The 18,901-nt window shown below is 34.0% G+C and overlaps 1 protein-coding gene across 5 annotated transcripts in view; it reads left to right on the plus strand.

The window, feature by feature from the left end:
* Elk (Eag-like K[+] channel) overlaps window positions 1-18,901 on the plus strand; it is a 67,162-nt gene that overhangs the window by 33,472 nt on the left and 14,789 nt on the right. For all 5 annotated transcript variants that reach the window (XM_066730639.1, XM_066730637.1, XM_066730640.1 and 2 more), the window contains one exon: window positions 18,493-18,726. In XM_066730639.1, the coding sequence (XP_066586736.1) occupies window positions 18,493-18,726 (234 nt within the window). The remainder of the gene's footprint in view (window positions 1-18,492; window positions 18,727-18,901) is intronic.

Genomic DNA, 18,901 nt, shown 5'->3' on the forward strand with positions numbered 1-18,901 from the left:
TTATTTTAATTAAATGCTAACTCTGCCTTTTGGATTTATAGCATTTCCGCCGTCGTATCGCCGACGAAGAAAATTATTGCCGCTTATGACGTCACTGTCGAAATGCTCCCAATTTCCTTTTATGTAAAACGACGTTTATTTGCCACACGATATATGTGACACGCAAATAAAAAATAGTAGCTGCACTGAATTACGAGGGACTTGGGTTAACAAACAGAAAGCGAGAGGAAATAAATGGAGTTTATTGTGTTCGACTACGAGGAGAAATTTGAAAAATTTTATTACTCCGAAACTTGGTTAATTTCGAAAGTATTCAAGAAGGCAAGCGGTACACGACATTGACGAGAAGTGTAAATAAATCTATTTGCGCGAGGGGTGTTTGCACCGTACCATACTGAATTGACCGAACATGAGTCAACAAGCATTTCTCAACGGGCGTAAACAGAAACTTACCCTAAGCTTTAGGTCTATCTGTTTTTTCCTAGAACACATAGCCCTCTGTACTACTATTTCTCCCTTTTAACTGCAAACCCCCTGCAGTCGATGATAAATTTCAAAGCCTTTTAAATGTTCCGCAGTCAGTGCAAAACTAATTTAAAAAGCGATTTACAGTCTTTTGCCCCCTTTTCTAAAACGAACGATCAAATTAAATTTTACGATCTCATATATATCGATCGGACTTTTAAGGGGCGAAAAACCTCCAAGCATTAGAGTGGACTTAAGCTACATAATTTCATTTCTGCCCAAAAAGGAGGAAAACTAAAGTATTATCAAATTTATGAGCTTAATAATCTCATTCGTTTACGTTTTGCATCAACTTTAAAGAAAATATCGATGAAAACAATCAAGAAATATGAAATGTTTCAAAAGAGTGGCGAGAAATTAAATGGCGTATCTTACTAGCTACGAATTATACCTGTGTCGATAAAAGTGCAGGAGCGAGTAAACTCATTTGGTTCTTTCATGAAAGAAAATTACCTTTGAAGGAAGAGCGATGATTTTGTTATAAGAAGGCGCAAATCTTAACGCCAATTGGTTATTTCTAGAGGGATGCAAAAAACAGTAAATAGAATAATACAAGAATATCAGAGTATACATCTATAGTTTATTTACTTTAATCCAAATCAATGACAAAATCGTGATAAAAGTGCAGGTTCAATTGCAGGTTTTTCAGTAGTAATGATGAATATTATATCAGCCAGGAAATCAATTTAGTAGACGACCACAGGGTTGGTGTAATAAGTTGGATAACTGCGGTAGGTGTAAGCGTAAGGAAGGCTGTAACTGGAGTGATAGACAACTGGTGCAGAGTACGCGCTGTATGCGTACGGTGCTGCATAAGTCTCAACGAACAATCCTCGTTTATTCCTAGCAGCATCTTCCATCTTCTCAGTTTTCGTATCTGGCACAGTCGGTTGTGGTACTTTTTCTACTTTCTCAGTATTAACGTCGGCCAGAGCAACAGCGGCGAAAGCCAAGAGAACTACAATCTGCGAACATAATTCTTTCGGTATTATTAATGAAATATTATGAATGTTAGTCGTACCAGAAATTTTTAATTTTTCAAAACTTAAATTAATACAATTGTTAATATTCATGCTTTATTCGATATTTGCTATTAGCAAATATTTCGCAATTGTCAAGAATGAGATATCGAAATATTAAATTAAAGGCACTTACAGCCAGAAATTTCATGGTTGATTGGTTAAATTATTGGATGGTGGGTGAGCGTGAGATCTGCGATCTGCTGTTACTCTATGGAGGAACAGTTGCAGTTTGATGCCTTTGCTTCTCGATCGATAGTCTTTTATACCCGAAATATCGAAGCGTTCAAAATTGTAGTCGCGTCATCAGCTGTTCCCACGCATATCATTAATATCAATGAACATCCGTGCTCTGTGAAGGAATCTCTCCCTTTTTTTACTCCCTCCAAGTTTTTTATCATGCTCTATCAAAAAGATTGGCAAGAAAAACAAATGTCTGGAATTCAGACTAACCATTTATGAATATAGATTTATATTTTTTTTTACTACCACACAAGGTTTTAGTAATACACTTATAACACCTCTCGGGTGACTAGTATGCAAACACTCTAAAATTTATGTATAACGACAATATAACCACGTACATTGTTTAAATTGTACATCCCATTAATATTTTGACGATTAAACTAATTTTATGCAAAAGTCAAAGACTTCAAAGTAGAATCGTAATTTTAACTCGAACATAGCTTTAATTTATAAAATTAAGTAAACTTCGTGTTAGTGAGAGTGAATATAAAATTCAAAAAATAACGTGTACATAAACGACTTTAAAATTATTGAAAAAGTAGTTATTATTAATATATTTGTTACTGTTCAACCTCGATAAGTAATTCATCTGTTATTTTTATTAACCATCAAAATCTAGTCCGGTTACCTGACCTGCGTAAGGAAAGAAATCAAAATTTATGAAACTTAATGCATTCTCTTCGATTTGTCACTTGGTTTTATTGCTTGTTTACTCGTGTTTTTTATATCGAAATGTTAATTTGGGATGAGTAAGCATCATCGTCTGCCCTGATGGTACAATATCGTCTTAGATAGCTCGTTATTTACAACTTATAACTTATAGCTGTCGTTGAATCGTTACCTAAATTATGTTCTTTATCTCTTAGGAACGACCATTTCTAATTTCTTAGAAATTATGCTAATGCAAATTACATTAGGAATCAAGCTTCTGAAATTCCATTGATCGCAGAAGATTCGAAAATGGCAGTCATTGGACGCACCGATTTTGGTCAAATATGCACATAATTCGGTAAAAACCGGTTTGACTAGGTTGAACCGCTGCTCCAATATCGCGTATCGCATATTCACTTTTTTTTATTAAAAAAGATCAAGGATGTAGAGCGAATCCTCGTTTCGGTATAAAAAATAGTCATTGTTTTTCTTCGTTTGCATCGGTATGTACCATTTATTCTGCAAAAGGACATTTTTTGTTCTTCAAAAAAAGCGCGATATTTTACAATTAAGCTTTAATCAGCATATTGTCTAGTTGAGATTAATAATAATAAACGTGTAAAAATGCTCCACATTATTTTCCCTATTTTTTAGTACTATATAACCTAACTCTGTTTGTTAATCTAATTCATTATAATTCAGCGATACTATAATTTGTACGCAAAAATTAAAACTAAACAAGAAAAGTCTAGGAAAGACAAATTTAAAATAATTTATGTCAATGACAGAGAGAAAATTACCGTTCAATCAATTTTTTATTAAAGTGAAAATTTTCAAATTGACATAGCACACAGATTTAAGCGTAAAGTGCTGCTTTTAATACTAAAATAAAGTATAATTTAAAAACTTTGTAAAATAAATAGAGGTAATAGCAAAGTGCAGTATTTGAACGCTTGATTGCAGCGAATGAATATTCATCAAAGATCGTAAACAATTAAGTTAATTAAATTAAGTTGAAGTTTTAAGGCAATAATAATAACAGTGTTAACATTTAATACATAAAGTAAACGAATTTATTTCATGGATTTTTACAAGTATATCGATCGGTCAGAGTTTGGTAGAAATTTGTGATTCGCTTGGGTATATTCGAAGAGTCGTTAGCGCAGTCAAATAGACGAATTTAGTAGACGCGGACTACTGGGCTGCTGTAGTAAGATGGGTAGCTGCGGTATGTGTACGCATAAGGAACGCTATAACTGGGGTGGTAGACGAATGGTGCTGAGTATGCGCTGTATGCGTATGGAGTTGCATAAGTGCCAAAGTACAATCCTCGTTTGTCCCTTACAGTCTCTTCCATTTTCTCAGTCTTTGTGACTGGCACAGTCGGTTGGGACACATTTTCTACTTTCTCAGTCTTAACCTCGGCTAGAGCAACAGCAGCGAAAGCCAGGAGAAGAATAACCTGAAAAGATTAAACATGCAATTTTTACTGACAAGAATATTGAAATTAAATAAACAATGGAATGAAAGAAAGAGCTTACGACAAAGTATTTCATGGTTGAGTTTTGAAGATGAAGGTTTATTGTCGAAAACTTCGAGATCAACTGAATTGTGATCAGAGACTAAATGATACTCCTAGGATCCTGCGGACAGGCTTTTATAGTCATCCAGATAGGTTAATTAATTTATGCGGATGGATCCAAATGATCAAAGCGCAAGGCCAAATTCCATTAACAAATTCAGATACAACGAGAAACCTGGAACAAATCTATGGGTAGTGGGGTTAAATCGGATCTCCTACTCCTTTTGTTGCTTTGTCGATGCAAATCACATCTGTATTTGCCAGAGGATCGGTGGAAATATTCAAACAGATAATATTTTTTTCTCAGTTTTTATAACAATGTTTTCATTAAGCGGTCTACAAATGCTATAATATCTAATATTATAGATAGAATACTATACTAACTATGTGTAGTACATATATGTATTTTTTGTAAACATACAGGTACATTTCTATTTGAATTGTACGAATATTCTAGAAACTAGCTTGATATGCCATCTGCAGCCAAATACTTAGTGAAGTCATTTTAAATTCTTATAAGATGATTAAGAATATATGTAGCTTCTTCGACAACTTGAGGGAAACGTTAAAAGCATTTCAGAGAGGAACAGAAAATATTTATCAACCGATTCTATTATGTTAAAAAATCAACTGAATTGTTAAAACTACAGAATAAATAGTTTGTCTCTAACATAAAAATCGTGTTGTTTAACAATAACAGTTACTATTATGATGTTTTGCTCTGATTTTACATCGCTTTTTTATTTTAATCACCTTCACTATTCATTTCAAATTTTATTTTTCCTCAGCAAAACTCGTTCTCACTATATGAATACTTAAATAAACTAAATATGGTAATACTATAGGATGTTGCAGTCAAATAATAAGGAAATTACCTATATGCTGTGCCATTAAAGAAGAACACAATATAATCCCAACTAACTCACCCTTTTATGCTTCACATCTTTATTACGAGTTTCGTTTATATTTCTTAGACGAAAGTATAAAGTAAGTTATTGTTCAAGTTTAACAGTAATTGACAAACCATAGTAAAATTGATTTATTATTTAGATTTAAAAAAGATCATACTTATTATTTTGTTTCTTAAGCCACAAATAATTATGTTTTAAATCGATAAGAGCTCTGCCAAATAATTAATGGACCAAAACCACGTTACTATCATTAAATTCTTATAATCGTTAAAGAATTCATGAGCTCATCGATAATCAAGTAGATTTATAAATCAATTAATCAATTGAAGAGAAATATAAGTCCATTCGCTAAATTTCGCATAATATTATAGGGTTCAGTAAGAAATAAAAATGTCAAATTGATGGAAATTTGATGGATTTATTCATTAAAATTGATGTGTGGAAACATTGACGATAAATTTTATTGAAGAGTCTTGGGATTCATATCCCGACTGATTATTGGTCAAAATGACGATTGTATTCAGTAAACGACCAATGGGCTGCTGTAGTAAGCTGGGTAGCTGCGATAGGTATAAGGGGTATAAGTATGGGGTACGCTGTAGCTGGTGTGGTAAGTCAGTGGAACTGCAGAATATGCGCTGTAGGTCAATGGAGCAGTGTACGTTTCAACAAACACTCCTCTCTTATCTCTGCTAATTCCTCCCACGGAGCTTGGCCCAATCCCTAAACCCAATTTCCCTTTTTCTGCCTTCTCCTCTTCCACTGGTTTAGCCAAAGCCATGGCAGCCAAAGCAAGCAAGACGATTACCTGAAAAGAGTAGAAATTTTTATTCTACAACAAAATTTAAATTCATTGAAATAATCAAATATTTTTGTCACTCCATTCTTCTAAACCTTAATTTTCCAAAGTTAAAGTCAGTATCGTATATACAGATTCGCAATTAACTTAATAATAAAGCGGAATACTCTCTATACTTACTGCGAAGTATTTCATGGTTGAGTTTCAAGAGTTTTGAAGCAAGCCTTATTATAAACTTCAACGTCAACTGAGCTGTAAGCAGTAGGTGAATGATGCTTCTGCTTTACGGTGGAGAACCTTATATAGTTGCCTGTTTCTCAATTAATTTATGCGGATGCATCCAGAAGACGATCAATTCACAAGGCCAGTCACTCCATGAAGTCTGTTATACTTTTCGAATGGTCTAGCTTTCTATATCTAAATATAATAGCTTACTTATATATATATAGCTAGTGTAAAAAGTTGAGCGAAGAAAACAAGCTATAACGAAGAATACTGGCTACGTCACGGTGGCAAAAAAATTCACGCCTTGATGATCTGGTTTGGTTTCTTTCAGTTTTTGACTAAAATGGTTATAGTATAGGATAAGTCCTTTTTATAATATTTTTTATAGCGAAATATATATTTCATATACATAAATATTGTCTTATTATCCAGTTTTTTACATTTTTCAAACTGTTTGTTCTGAAACATTCGATTGTATTTGATCCTATGTATTCGCAATTTTTGTCTGTTATGCAAATCGTTTTAGTGATGTAGGGATTAATTTTGAGGAGTATACAAAAATAAAAAGACTTACTTATTAATGACGAAAGAAACAAATATGCATAAAGGCGTATCGAAATCTCGAAGAGTTGCAAATACTGTTATTGTTTTAAAGTTTGCAAAAATGTTTCATCGATTGAACGGGTCAATGTTTTACCAATTATACGTATCATTATTTAATTGGTATTATTAATTTGTTATATTGAATGGTTGATTTATTTGATTGTTAACGCATAAATAATATATCCATTATATCATATGTTAATTTTATTAAACTATAAAAATACTTTTTATTGCAATGTATGTGTGTGAAAAGAACAGCACACTTTTAAAATTCATAAAGTAAGTTTATTCAAGAATAATTCATTTAAACCAAACTCTCTACTATTATGATGTAAATACACCGTGTAGTAGCACGTCGTATGATAGTATAAGGTTAAAAATTAGATGTCTAGTATAGATGGAAATAAATTGAATATCCTACTATTTTGGAAAATTATTTGGTCTAATAATAAACTGCATGGAGCATGGTTACTAAAACATATTTGTCATAGCTGTACCTGTAATTTTTACATTGAAAGCTTTTACAATCGATACATATTTTAGTCCCACGAAGAAGATGTCTACAATGACCATTCTTATACCTACTGCATTAAATTCTAAAGAGTATTCAAAATAATACATCATGAATTAAATGACACATTATGCAAAAGTCTAATGTATTCTCACTAACCAAGCATTTCTCCATTTTAAGTTAGTTAATTATTTTTTACATGATTTCACGAATCATACAGTAATTAATAAAAAATAAGTTTTATATATTAATTGCTTGGTAACGAATAGATTGCAATAATATCATTAGTATATTATAAAACTTGCATGTATATGCTTAAGGAGTTTATGGTAAGGTTTCATAGGTACAATATTAAATCGTGTTATAACATTTTTGGTATAAAATTTGCAAATTTATTTTTTGTAATTTATTCAAAGTACATCAATAGAAATAAGTTTTTCAAGGATGTGTATGTCATAAGGAGTTTGTCGAGTTGTTGGTAACTTTGTTGATCAGGCCACATGAAGATTTAATAGTACACTAATGGGCTGCTGTAATAAGTAGGGTGGGTTTGGTAGCCATAGCTGTAACTGTAAGGTACCGAGTAGCTAACCGGTAATGTATATGGGCTGTATACGTAAGGGGATCCATAAGTTCCAACAAACACTCCCCTCTTGTCTCTAGCAACTTCCATAGGTTTCTCTTGCGGTACGTGCTTTGGGTCACCCATTGTTTCTTCTACTTTTTTTACTTCTGTTGGCAGGGCCAAAGCTACAGCAGCGAGGGCCAGCAGAACAATAATCTGTAACAAATTTCTATAATTCGTTAAAAAGTCAAAGGATATTTGAAGTATAGTTTTAAATACAAACGTAATACTTACTGCAAAGAATTTCATTGTTGCTTTTTATACTTTTTCGAGTAGGACTTAGGATGTGCTTCAGGCAAGTCTGTGACTGAATGATGCTCCTGCTTCTGGATGGTTTGTTTTATATAGTCTTCTATATCCGGGTTAAGAAATATAGATGCATCTAAAATGTGCTCGAATTTCAAGGTCCAGCACGTCCGTTTTGACTATGCTTAACCGCCAGTCTACGAGTTCTATTATACCTTCTATAACAAAGTTGAGATTTCTAAAAATAGTAACATACCTGAGGTAAAAAAATTATGTAGGAGAGAGGAAAACTTGCAACTGGAGCCTTACTTACCAATTAGGGAAAAAGATGGTCTTTTCATGTTCTGCTCTCAGCATAGCATTCAAAAAAATGTACTGCTTTCTGTATTAATCAGTAATATGTTTGTTATGTAAAGGTATAATAATGCTGTAAAAATTACTTCACTATTTTGTTTCGCAAGAATGGGTAAATATTATTAAAGAATCGATATTTTTGCAATGAAAAGATCATTTGTTTCAATTCGTTATGGTTATAGCAATTAAAATTTTACACTCTGCTTTAATCTAATTTATAAGGTGATCGTTATGCTTGAACGTACATGATTTATTTGTGTAATAAGACTGTTTAAATACAATGCAAATAAGTATATGTATTTTTCCCTTTTAAGGAATAATCTGCACCTAAGTTAAATTTAGTATAAATATAAATAGTACATTTTGCTACTTTTTATTTCTTCTTCACAATTAAATATTTCGATTGCAGCAAATTCATACACAAGTGCTACTTATTGCTAAATATTAACTCTTAGAGTGCACGCCTACGTAGCGTAACTTTAGCACATACGTTGAGTTCAAGTTGATTCCATACGACCATATTTATACTTTTTCCAGAAAACCATTTAACACGTTCATTATACCAGATTTATTAAATTTTAAGTATATTAAGTAATATTCGAAAATAATATTATTATATCATCTCGAAAAACGTGCTAGAAGTCGATTGCTCAATGCTAAGTGCTAAGTTTGAATACAATTTTTGAGATCATAGTGACCCAGTATGCACACTGAGAATTTATAATACAAACTCTAAGTAGCATGCATTTGTCGATAAAGTCTATATGTAATTAAGTTTTCTTTTTGAAATCATTTCTTTCTTGCAACAAAACTTTATCAATTAATATATCGTTTCTGTTTTTAAATTACATGATATAATCAGCTTAAAAGATCAGTAGATTCTCTATTTCGATTTATAAGTTATTTTCTTCTGTGTCTTATAAAATGTAAATGCAGTATTTGTTCCAATTAAAGATATCTTTTTATTTAAACAATAGTACATTGAATTATGAATAGCAGAGCAATTAAAAGTGCAACATTAACCCGCCAATAGGCGCGTGCTTTTTTTTACGCAGATAAGCGCGTGGGGTGCCACGGACACCCCATTTGTTTTTCGTTATTTGACGTAAATTATTTACGAATTCAGATTGATTTTTCAATAAATATCATCTGTGTGACGTTCCCTTGCTATACAATAGCAGTTGCATGTTTTTAAATTATTTATATTAATTAAACGCTAATACTTGTAAGTGACTGCACAAATTTTTCGCTAAATTACCGATAGATTTCTATTCTTGGGGTGCTTTGGACACCCCACGCGTCCATTGACGGGTTAATTGGGGCATTAATGAAGAAAAAAATTATCATTAATTATTGATTTGTTATTTTTATTGGTGTATAAAAATACATTCATTAAAAATAGACTTGAGCAATCGAATGGGCCAGTTACAAATTTGTCAGTATTCTATATTTTCAGACGAGGGGGGGGTCTAATAGACGACTAATGGGCTGCTGTAGTATGATGGGTAGCTGTGGTATGTGTAAGCATAAGGAACGCTGTAACTGGAATGGTAGATAACTGGTACTTGTGCTGAGTAGGCACTGTAGGCGTATGGAGCTGCGTAAGTCTCAACGTACAATCCTCGCTTATTCCTAGCAGTATCTTCCATTTTCTCAGTCTTTACTTCTGGTACAGTCGGTTTGGCTACTTTTTCCACTGGTTCAGTAGTCGTATCGGCCAGAGCAACAGCGGCAAAGGCCAAGAGAACAATAACCTGAAAAAAATATAATGCTTGTATAATCTTTTGGCATACTTTCAAAAAATTTCAATAGATATTATACCAAGTTCGCTAATTTGCTTTAAAAACGAAAAAAATCACAAATTTTAAAAGTTTTAATTGTTTTAACAAGGACAATCAATGGACCGATGATTTTCAATCAAAGAAGAGTTTAAGTTATGATGGATAGAAACTTACGGAGAAGTATTTCATGGTTAAACTTTGAGAGTTTCGGAGAAAGCTTAGAGGTAACTTGGAGATCAGCTGAGTAGTGATCAGTAGTAATAGTGAATGATGCCCCAGCCATTCGATGAACCACTTATATAGTCGAGCGCTCCGCTAATAATTTATGCGGATGCATTCGAAGAATGGTCAGTTTACAAGGTCGGGCACGTTTGTTTTTTTGATTCAAATCTAGCAGTCTACGGAATCTGTTTTAATATCTGGGCTGTCAGGATTTTTATTCAGTATTTCAGTCTGTTGAATTCTATCGCAAAAAAAAGATGAAAAGGTAATCGATCCTAAAGAAGAACTCGATGAATAAATTATTCGTAAATGTATCTTCTACATTCTAAGTAGTTTCATGTCATAGCTCTTAAAAGAATTCTTTCAATGTTGAGACTGCAAATTTTTCTAATTTTTTCCACATCAATATTATCCTTTAAAAAACGTAAGTTTTATTAGAGTCCGTAAATTAAGTAGTTAACAGAATATTATTATTGTTATTTAAGCACTAAATTTTTTAGTTGAAACAGAAATTAATCAGGAAAGTTTGTTCTCCGGGATATTTTATAATTCAGTGAGACATTGTTATTTTAAAATCGTATTAAGATTTATGCAAAAAAGTACATATAAAATAATGACAAATTAAAACATCAAGTCTGTATACATATGTAATTTTTATAAGTTTATCGGTCAATGTTCGTCGAAATTAATTTTGTTACTCCTTTATGGAAAATAATTGGAAATAATCGAAACCTGTTGCTATTTTCATGCATACTCAGATCGTTTTATTGACTTTTTATATATCCTAATAATAACAATATCATGCTTGCTCCTATTAAATATTTTATAAATGGTAAAATACTGAGTGACGAAGCCTATAATTTTAAGCTATATGTATAATTCTAAGAAAAAAATGTCTGATCTCAGGAGTATTTTGCAAAATCTGACCAATCGAAAACAATAACCGAACTATTATATAGATTCATCAGAAAGGACAGGATACAAAAAAGATTTTATTTTTAAATTCACTTTCTCCTACTTAAAATTAAATAAGTGTGATACGAAATAAATATGAAAGATTTTGTCAAAAATCCTTAACTACGATTAAATAGAGGTAATCGAATCCACGCTTTCTTTGAGATACATTGTACAGACGTGTGCTCCACAAGAATTGAGCAATGCATAAATAATTAAAAAAATGTATACATTCATTGCAATAACGTATTACATCATTTGCAACCACACTAAAAGTACATTTATGTAATATAAACGTATAAATTGTTTCAGGAAAATAAATGTGCTACATTGTTATTACGAAAGTGATATATTTATTTAGATATTTTATATAAAATAGAGAGTTGCGTGTGGTTGCTGTAGCAGTTTAAGGGCACGCTTGCATCACATTAATTTCGTGAAGGATAGTAATTTAATAGACGACCAACGAGCTGCTGTAGTGAGTATATAGGGCAGACGTAGTTACATCAAGTATATACACATATATATATACATATATATATGAGGGATACTGTATACCGTTAGCCACGTAGTGGTGGGTAAAAGGAACGCTGTGCTGCTATCGTGATAAGCAACTGGTAAGGTGTACGGACTGTGGGCGTTTTAAGGAGTCGCATAAGTTCCAATAAGCACTCCTCTTTTATCTCAAGCTCCTTCCTCGGTTTTAGCATTTTCCTTCGCTCCTCTATCATCTATGTATTTCCGATGCCTCTGGCACTTTCTCCACTTCCGCCGGCTTTACTAAAGCTGCGGGAGCCAAGGCCACTAGAACGATAACCTATGCATATAATGAAAATATCCATTTGCCAAGGTTTATTTAGCTTCTGTACCATCGTAAGCAATCCCATTGGAACAAATGGCTTCGCTGAGAGAATCGAAGAAACAAACAATGTGATACTCATAGCGAAGAATTTCATGGTTAGCTTTGAGGGCTTTCGGTACCTGCGAATGGAGTAAGCAGCTGGCCAGATGATACTTTATAGTTCCCAGGCAACCTTATATAGTCGACCAGGCTCCGAATAATATATGCGAACGCAGCCGAAAGATAATCAATTCGCAAGGACGCGTGTGGTGGTATTTATTATTGCCATCTGTCAGTCGGCGACCCGTTTTGCCTTACTTTATTCGCGATTCTCGTAATTCTCCTTAAGCCTTACCTACCTCAACACAGTGCTGTTCCACTCGAGAGAAATAAACAATTCTCGATAGAAGGGAGTTTGATTAATTGGACAAAAAAGGAGCAGATATTTGCATCTGGGTTAGCTATTTCCGCTCTGTCGCTGAAGATTCCCCAATATATTTTGTATGCGGAGGACGATCTTATAGAGTGCTCGAAGGTTTTTTCTTGCCCAAGTAATAAATGGCTTGACGAGTCAATGTTCGTCTAAAAATATTGCTAAAGCAATTTTCGTTGAAAGAACGTCGTAGCATAAATGAGGTAATATCCTTATTACCTTAATTGGCAGTCTCGGAGGGAAAACGTAAAGAAGGAAGGATGGAGGTTCTGTTTAAAGTGTAGGTGGAAAGGGATAGGGGTGGGGGTAGAAGTAAGAATATTTTGCAAAGGACGTCTTCCGAGCTGAACCTTCTAAATTCCTTAATGGGGCCACCTTCTCGAATGTCTTCCATTTACAGGAAACGTATGTTCCTTCAACCAATTGAAAGCAATTGTCATTATTTTACGTCTCAAAGGCTCCTCTCTAACCTATTTCAATTCCCACCATGACGCATCTACCTTTAATTAATCCTGTTTAAGTAAACTGTAACCTTGTTTCAGCAATGTCTCTGACAACTTGAAACACTTTATCGTTTCGATCACTTCCATTAGAATTTGGCTTTCACCCACCACATGCTGGGCTTAACCCTCTGAACTGAACTCAATGCAAACCAGTGGAAAAATACTTTCGATATTCGTAGTATAGATGAAGCCTATAGAAATTTATATGGGATGACCTTATTTGTAAACTTCTGTATTAATTTAATATGTTATATATATACATATAAGAGGATTGAAACGTGATGTTATCAATATTCAGAAGACACGAGTACGAGATAACCGAGCTTAATTCACTTATTATTTGGTCAAATAGGTGAACCTGAATTATTATTATTACTGAAGCTCCAATTGTTGATAAAGTCGAACGCATTAGGCTCGACGTCGTGACTCGAAGTATCTCGTCGATTCTATTATTAGAAATTCTGGCAAAAATCAGCCGACGAATATTAATGACTTGTAAAAAAGCAAAACGACCATGCTCCTCTTTCCTGAAGAAGGATACAAACGTGACCACCGTTTCTCGAACTCTATATCTCCTCTAAAATAGATCCAATTAAAAGCGAAAAGAGAATTTTTATCTGTCTTATCAGCAATATTCGAGAATAAAATATTGGTCAAATACATGCTACTAATGTAAGGCGGATGGTTTTAAAGTAGAAATGGGGAAGGAACTCGTTTGGTGAAAGAATAAGAGATTTCTGCGAAATTTAAGAATTCCTTTGGATATACGGTTCGAGAGAAACTGGCTTGGACGAAAAAAGACCCGGACATTCTTTAAAATAGCAGTGCACTAATTAAAATGAACTGGAGGTCTGCACTAATTAAGCGTTATTGCTTTTGTTTCCTCTGGCATGAAAAACTCACCTTAAGGCAAAATCAAGGTTAAGACTCTTCCACCGTTTTCAAATTAAAACGTTTTTTCTCACATTTGTTTCTCACCCTATTCCAGTATCAGGAGGTTTTATTCTAATAGATGCGCTGTGCTAGTTACTATTATCAGTTTAACAATGACGTTAATTGGAATAAACTGGCAATTTATGGGAATAAGTAAAAGATTTTGATAAAATAGAATGGATTGCACATCCCAAGTGGCACACATGCATTTTCTCGGGTCTATGTAAAACGTGGACTGATTTTTCAAGACCCTTTTCGACCAGGTGACCATAAAAGATGAAAAAGGATCCTATTCGACATCGACGTACCAGATAAACAGATAGCCTTCTGGACTTTTATAACTGGGTCTTGAGGTGCTGGTTTTCATCCCAGCATCGTAAGTCTCACTCGGACTATTTCATTTCTCTGCAATTTTGATAACGTTAATCTTTCTAAGCCAATTTCCTTTATTACGTATATATATACTATATCTAATTAAAGATTTAATTTTCGTTTTCGCTAACCAACCGTAATTCGAATTAACTTGGTTCGATTAATAATTCTTCAACTAAATTTTCGTAAAAAATATTATTAGTTTCTTTTTCAGTTATAACTTATAATTGTTTTTCGATTGAAGTAAACAGTGGCATAATAATGAGAGTACGTAATTTAAGTATTATCCTGGAAAGCTTGTAACGATACTACAATCAACGATGGACATGGCATATGATGAGAATTTACAAGCAGTGTTGCGCTTGTTAATGCTGGCGATACAAACGAGCTTTTTATTATACTCTTGTGTTTAAATGCACATCCCCCAATGAAAATAAGAATAGGGAGAAAATAATTACTACATTCGTAAGCAGATAAGGCTTCCGCTTAATAAGCTTTCCTGCTCTTTTTGTAGCTTCTCTGTGCAAACTCATGAAAATAAAGATCGGCCTAATGAACATTGCGTAACTTATTCCTCTGGAAAATTTGTGGAAAAAGAGTAAAATTCTTCCCGTTAATTAATTATTCTTATTCTTTTGCCAATAGTGAAACGACTGAAAATAGTAGATTCTAAGTCATCCATTGAAAATCTTTCTGGTTTATCGAATTACCACAGCTTCTATAGATCAATGAGAAAATTGTTCAGTGATAACAAAAATACGTATGCACGTATAGATATCAAAGCTATAATAAAAATCTCGCAATGGTCGATTTCTATTTAATTTTACAGTAAGGCAAGAAATCTTTTATGATTTATTTATCTTCTGTAAAAATATTGAAGCGACGAACGTGAATTCGATAGAATCTGAGCGAAATTCTAAAGTTTCGAGGTTTTTCCATGATCAGCTTTTTACAAGATTCGAACAGAATGGAAACAAGTAAAACCACCCAGCGTTATGACAAGATTCCTTACTCCGTGTAATATAAAAGTCCAACAGAAACTAAAATGATTCGCGAGTTTAAAAAAGTACAAGTTTCGCTCGTACGATATTTTTGCAATAGTCCATAGAAGATATGCTTCTCTCGAATGAACGGAAAATTGGAACGTTTAAAAAATTATTATTCTAATTTCGTATTTTACAATCCGAACGTGTCGAATGTTCCAAAAGTTTGCTGGTAATTTTTCGTTTAGGTTTCGAAAGTTTGAAAAAGATTTGCTTCGGTAATGGGAGAGTAATGGGTGTTTGAACGGGGTTTCTGAGGACATTGATAAGCATGCGTGTATTGGGTCGATGCATGTTTGCTTTTACGCGTGTTGGTGATGCTAGGATGGGCGAGACACACGTGCGTTACGGATGCTCCTGCTGCCTCGGCAACATTCCTCTTTGTCCCGATTCCCAGTTGCTTTGAAGTCGTTTACGCCCCTTTTAGCAACTGACGAGGTGACCGTAAACTCTTCATTGATGTGATCACGAGCCTCTATATCGAAGGTACATTCGTCAATTCTGACGCACTTCCACTTCCACCTCGTCCAATTACAATACCGTCCTAACGTAATAATTCATTGATCGAAACTCAAGCAGCATGGAAATGTTAAATGGTCTATTTGAATAAATAGAGTCAAACATTTTCAATCGCTTCGTCTTTCGGTATAGAATTTTACCAATTTTTCTGAATCATTACTGTGCTCGCTTGAATTATTAACCATTCGAGTTTCTGTAAAATAAATAATGATTAAAATATATTCTGGTTCAATTGCAATTTAACATAATAAATGAAAGGCTGAAATTTGATTATTATTTATAAAATTACCTTTCGTGTATTAATAATGCAAACAAAAATTTCAAATTGTCTGACATTGGCTAATATACATAACAGTTGTACGAGTAAAGAGAAATAGTAGAAATTACTCGACTCCTGATTTAAAGGTGCTTTATCTGCAAATTAGAATACAATATTTGCTCGAAGCTGGAGTTGATAATGTATATATATATATATATATATATATACGAATATTGATCTCTGGACAAAGGGTATCTTATTAAACTCGATATAATTTAGGAAAGTCCAATTATGGTTAATGGTCTTTTAAGCCCATATTTGATGAAATTCATGAAATGGAAGTTCTATATTTTAGAAAGAGAGAGCGAGAGTATCGACTGGTGCTTCACGATGAATTCATCGAGTGGTGCAGCTAATAGTATTATTCTTGATCTCGGAATAATTCTTGTCGCGAAATTGGCACAATTTGTTCGTAATTGTTTAAACGCAAAATTGATTGCTTCGGTGGAGTAGAAGTTTAGTGGTGGGTATAAAAAGCTTTTGGATAAGAGTGGTAAGAAAGAGCTGGAAGATATAAGGTTTCAAAGGGCGTCTCATAAATCAGCGGATGCGCCACCGAGCACGGAAATCTTTAGACAATAGTGCTCATCTCGCATGCTCCCCTTTGAAAAATAAGAATCCCTGATAAAGACAAGCCTCGAGACTTCAAAAAATCACATATCTACGCGACTTGATTTTTCCTTTCTCCTTCATCGACTAGGATTCTTCTGCAAGGCAAACTCTTCCTAGCTGGAAAATTGGCATGCTCCATTTGAAAAATTGTCCTTTCCGCTCAAACAAAACTTACTCAGCCTTGAAAGCTCTGCCAGGGTTCTAAACATTTTACAACCCAGAAAGATATAATTGAGAAACGCTGAGTCTTCGAGAAGGACACTGAACAAAATTATATAATACATTTGTAATAAATTTTTCTTTAAATATAAAAACCCATAGAAAATTTTAAGCATTTTCTAAACAATGTAAACACAAAAAACCGAGGCTAGCTTCACGGTACAAAAATTGATTGATCGGAACGAGTTGATTAAAAAAGCTAACTGTGAAATATACCGTGTCGAAAAAAGAGAGTGTTTAGAAAGCAAAATATATTTATCGAACCAAGTACAAATTTGAAGCAGTTGACAACAATTAATTAGTCGATTGACACGCTACGTTGGTGCTTCTCGTTGATTCTTGTGTAATTCTAGACGACTGGAGATGCATTGCATCTAGTAATTGACAATTATTCGCATGAAATCATAGTTTTACGAAAACCTCGGCTAATTGCGAGGCGTTTGTTTCTGAAAGTGATTCGCAGAGGAAAAAACATTGTCGAGAGAAACCAATCGTATGATAGAATAGAGAATGCAACAAAGTTTTATAGTTTTGGAGTTAAAAGGAAGAGGTTTGGGATCCGAGTTTTCCCCGGTAATAAAAGTATGCTATAGAATTCAGCATGGCAGTGGTAAAAGCATAGCACGTTTCAGACGATAACGCCGAAGCTTTATTTTTCCCCTTATAGCGGTGCAACCAGAGCTCGAACTACTCGATTCTCCAAAGTTTTCTGCGTAAATACCACCAGTCTCCGCTTTACCAAAGCTCTTCGTTGGGTCTTAACGATACTAAAGCACACGCCAAGAATCTTAATTCCCATATTCAGCGCGTCCTGTATAAGCTTTCCCAACTTGCCAGAGAAAACTTTGCCCCGGCACGATCTAGCGTTTATAAACGCATTAACCAGAAATGATATTTTTTCTTTGACTAAACAGGTACAGGTAAATTCGCAGCGTTCTTCCACTAGTTCGACTAGCATAACGATAAGTCGACAGTACATAATATATAAAGGACCCGTCGGATAAAACCATCAGCCAAATTAAGACAAATTTTCAAGAAAATGTCAAACGATGAAAAATAGTGTTAATTGCGTGGATGAAAATTTTGTCTCAGCTTGGACGATGGACACGAAGTTCCGTTTATCTTCGTAATCATAAGAGATATCAAATTTGTTCATACAACCTTTTCGATGCATCTTTCAATTTGCATTCGGAAATGTGTTATAGTAAAATTTGATATCTCTTCCAGTTACAAAGATAAACGCAACTTTATGTTCCTAGTCCGAATGGTTTTATCCAGCGGATCCTCGGTACATCTAAAGTTTCGATCGATCACGTAGGAACGTGCTGAGAGCAATTAAGAGGTATAAAATAATGACAAAAATGTGTTTTGCTAGACGAAGTTGTCTACAGGGAAGCCTTCTGGACGAGTTTAATCAGATTGTACGATATTTATCTGTTTGCAGATAGCAACTTCGTGCTGGGAAATGCGCAGGTACAGACCACGTATCCCATCGTTTATTGCTCCGACGGGTTTTGCGAGCTGACAGGATTTGCGCGAGCGCAAATCATGCAAAAGGGTTGCGCTTGCAAGTTCCTTTATGGACCGGAAACAAAGGAGGAGGACCGAGCGATGATCAACAAGAGCCTCGAGAGCAAGACTGAGCTAAAAATAGAGGTCGTCTTTTACAAACGGAACGGTAAGGATCCTAGCGAGCCATAAAAATCTCATCTGCTCAATTTATTATTATTATAACTTCTATAGCCATTAGCACTCTGGCAAAAACGCTTTTCCTCGTAAAAGCGAGGAATTTCCCAACGAGTCTTGGTAAACCGATAGGTTGACTTATTAAAATTCAACGCGCTTATAGTTAT

Source organism: Prorops nasuta, unplaced genomic scaffold, assembly GCF_024137725.1.
Source record: "Prorops nasuta isolate Cenicafe-Biocafe unplaced genomic scaffold, Cenicafe_Pnas_1.2 PNAS00008, whole genome shotgun sequence".
In the NCBI taxonomy this organism is placed as follows: domain Eukaryota; kingdom Metazoa; phylum Arthropoda; class Insecta; order Hymenoptera; family Bethylidae; genus Prorops; species Prorops nasuta.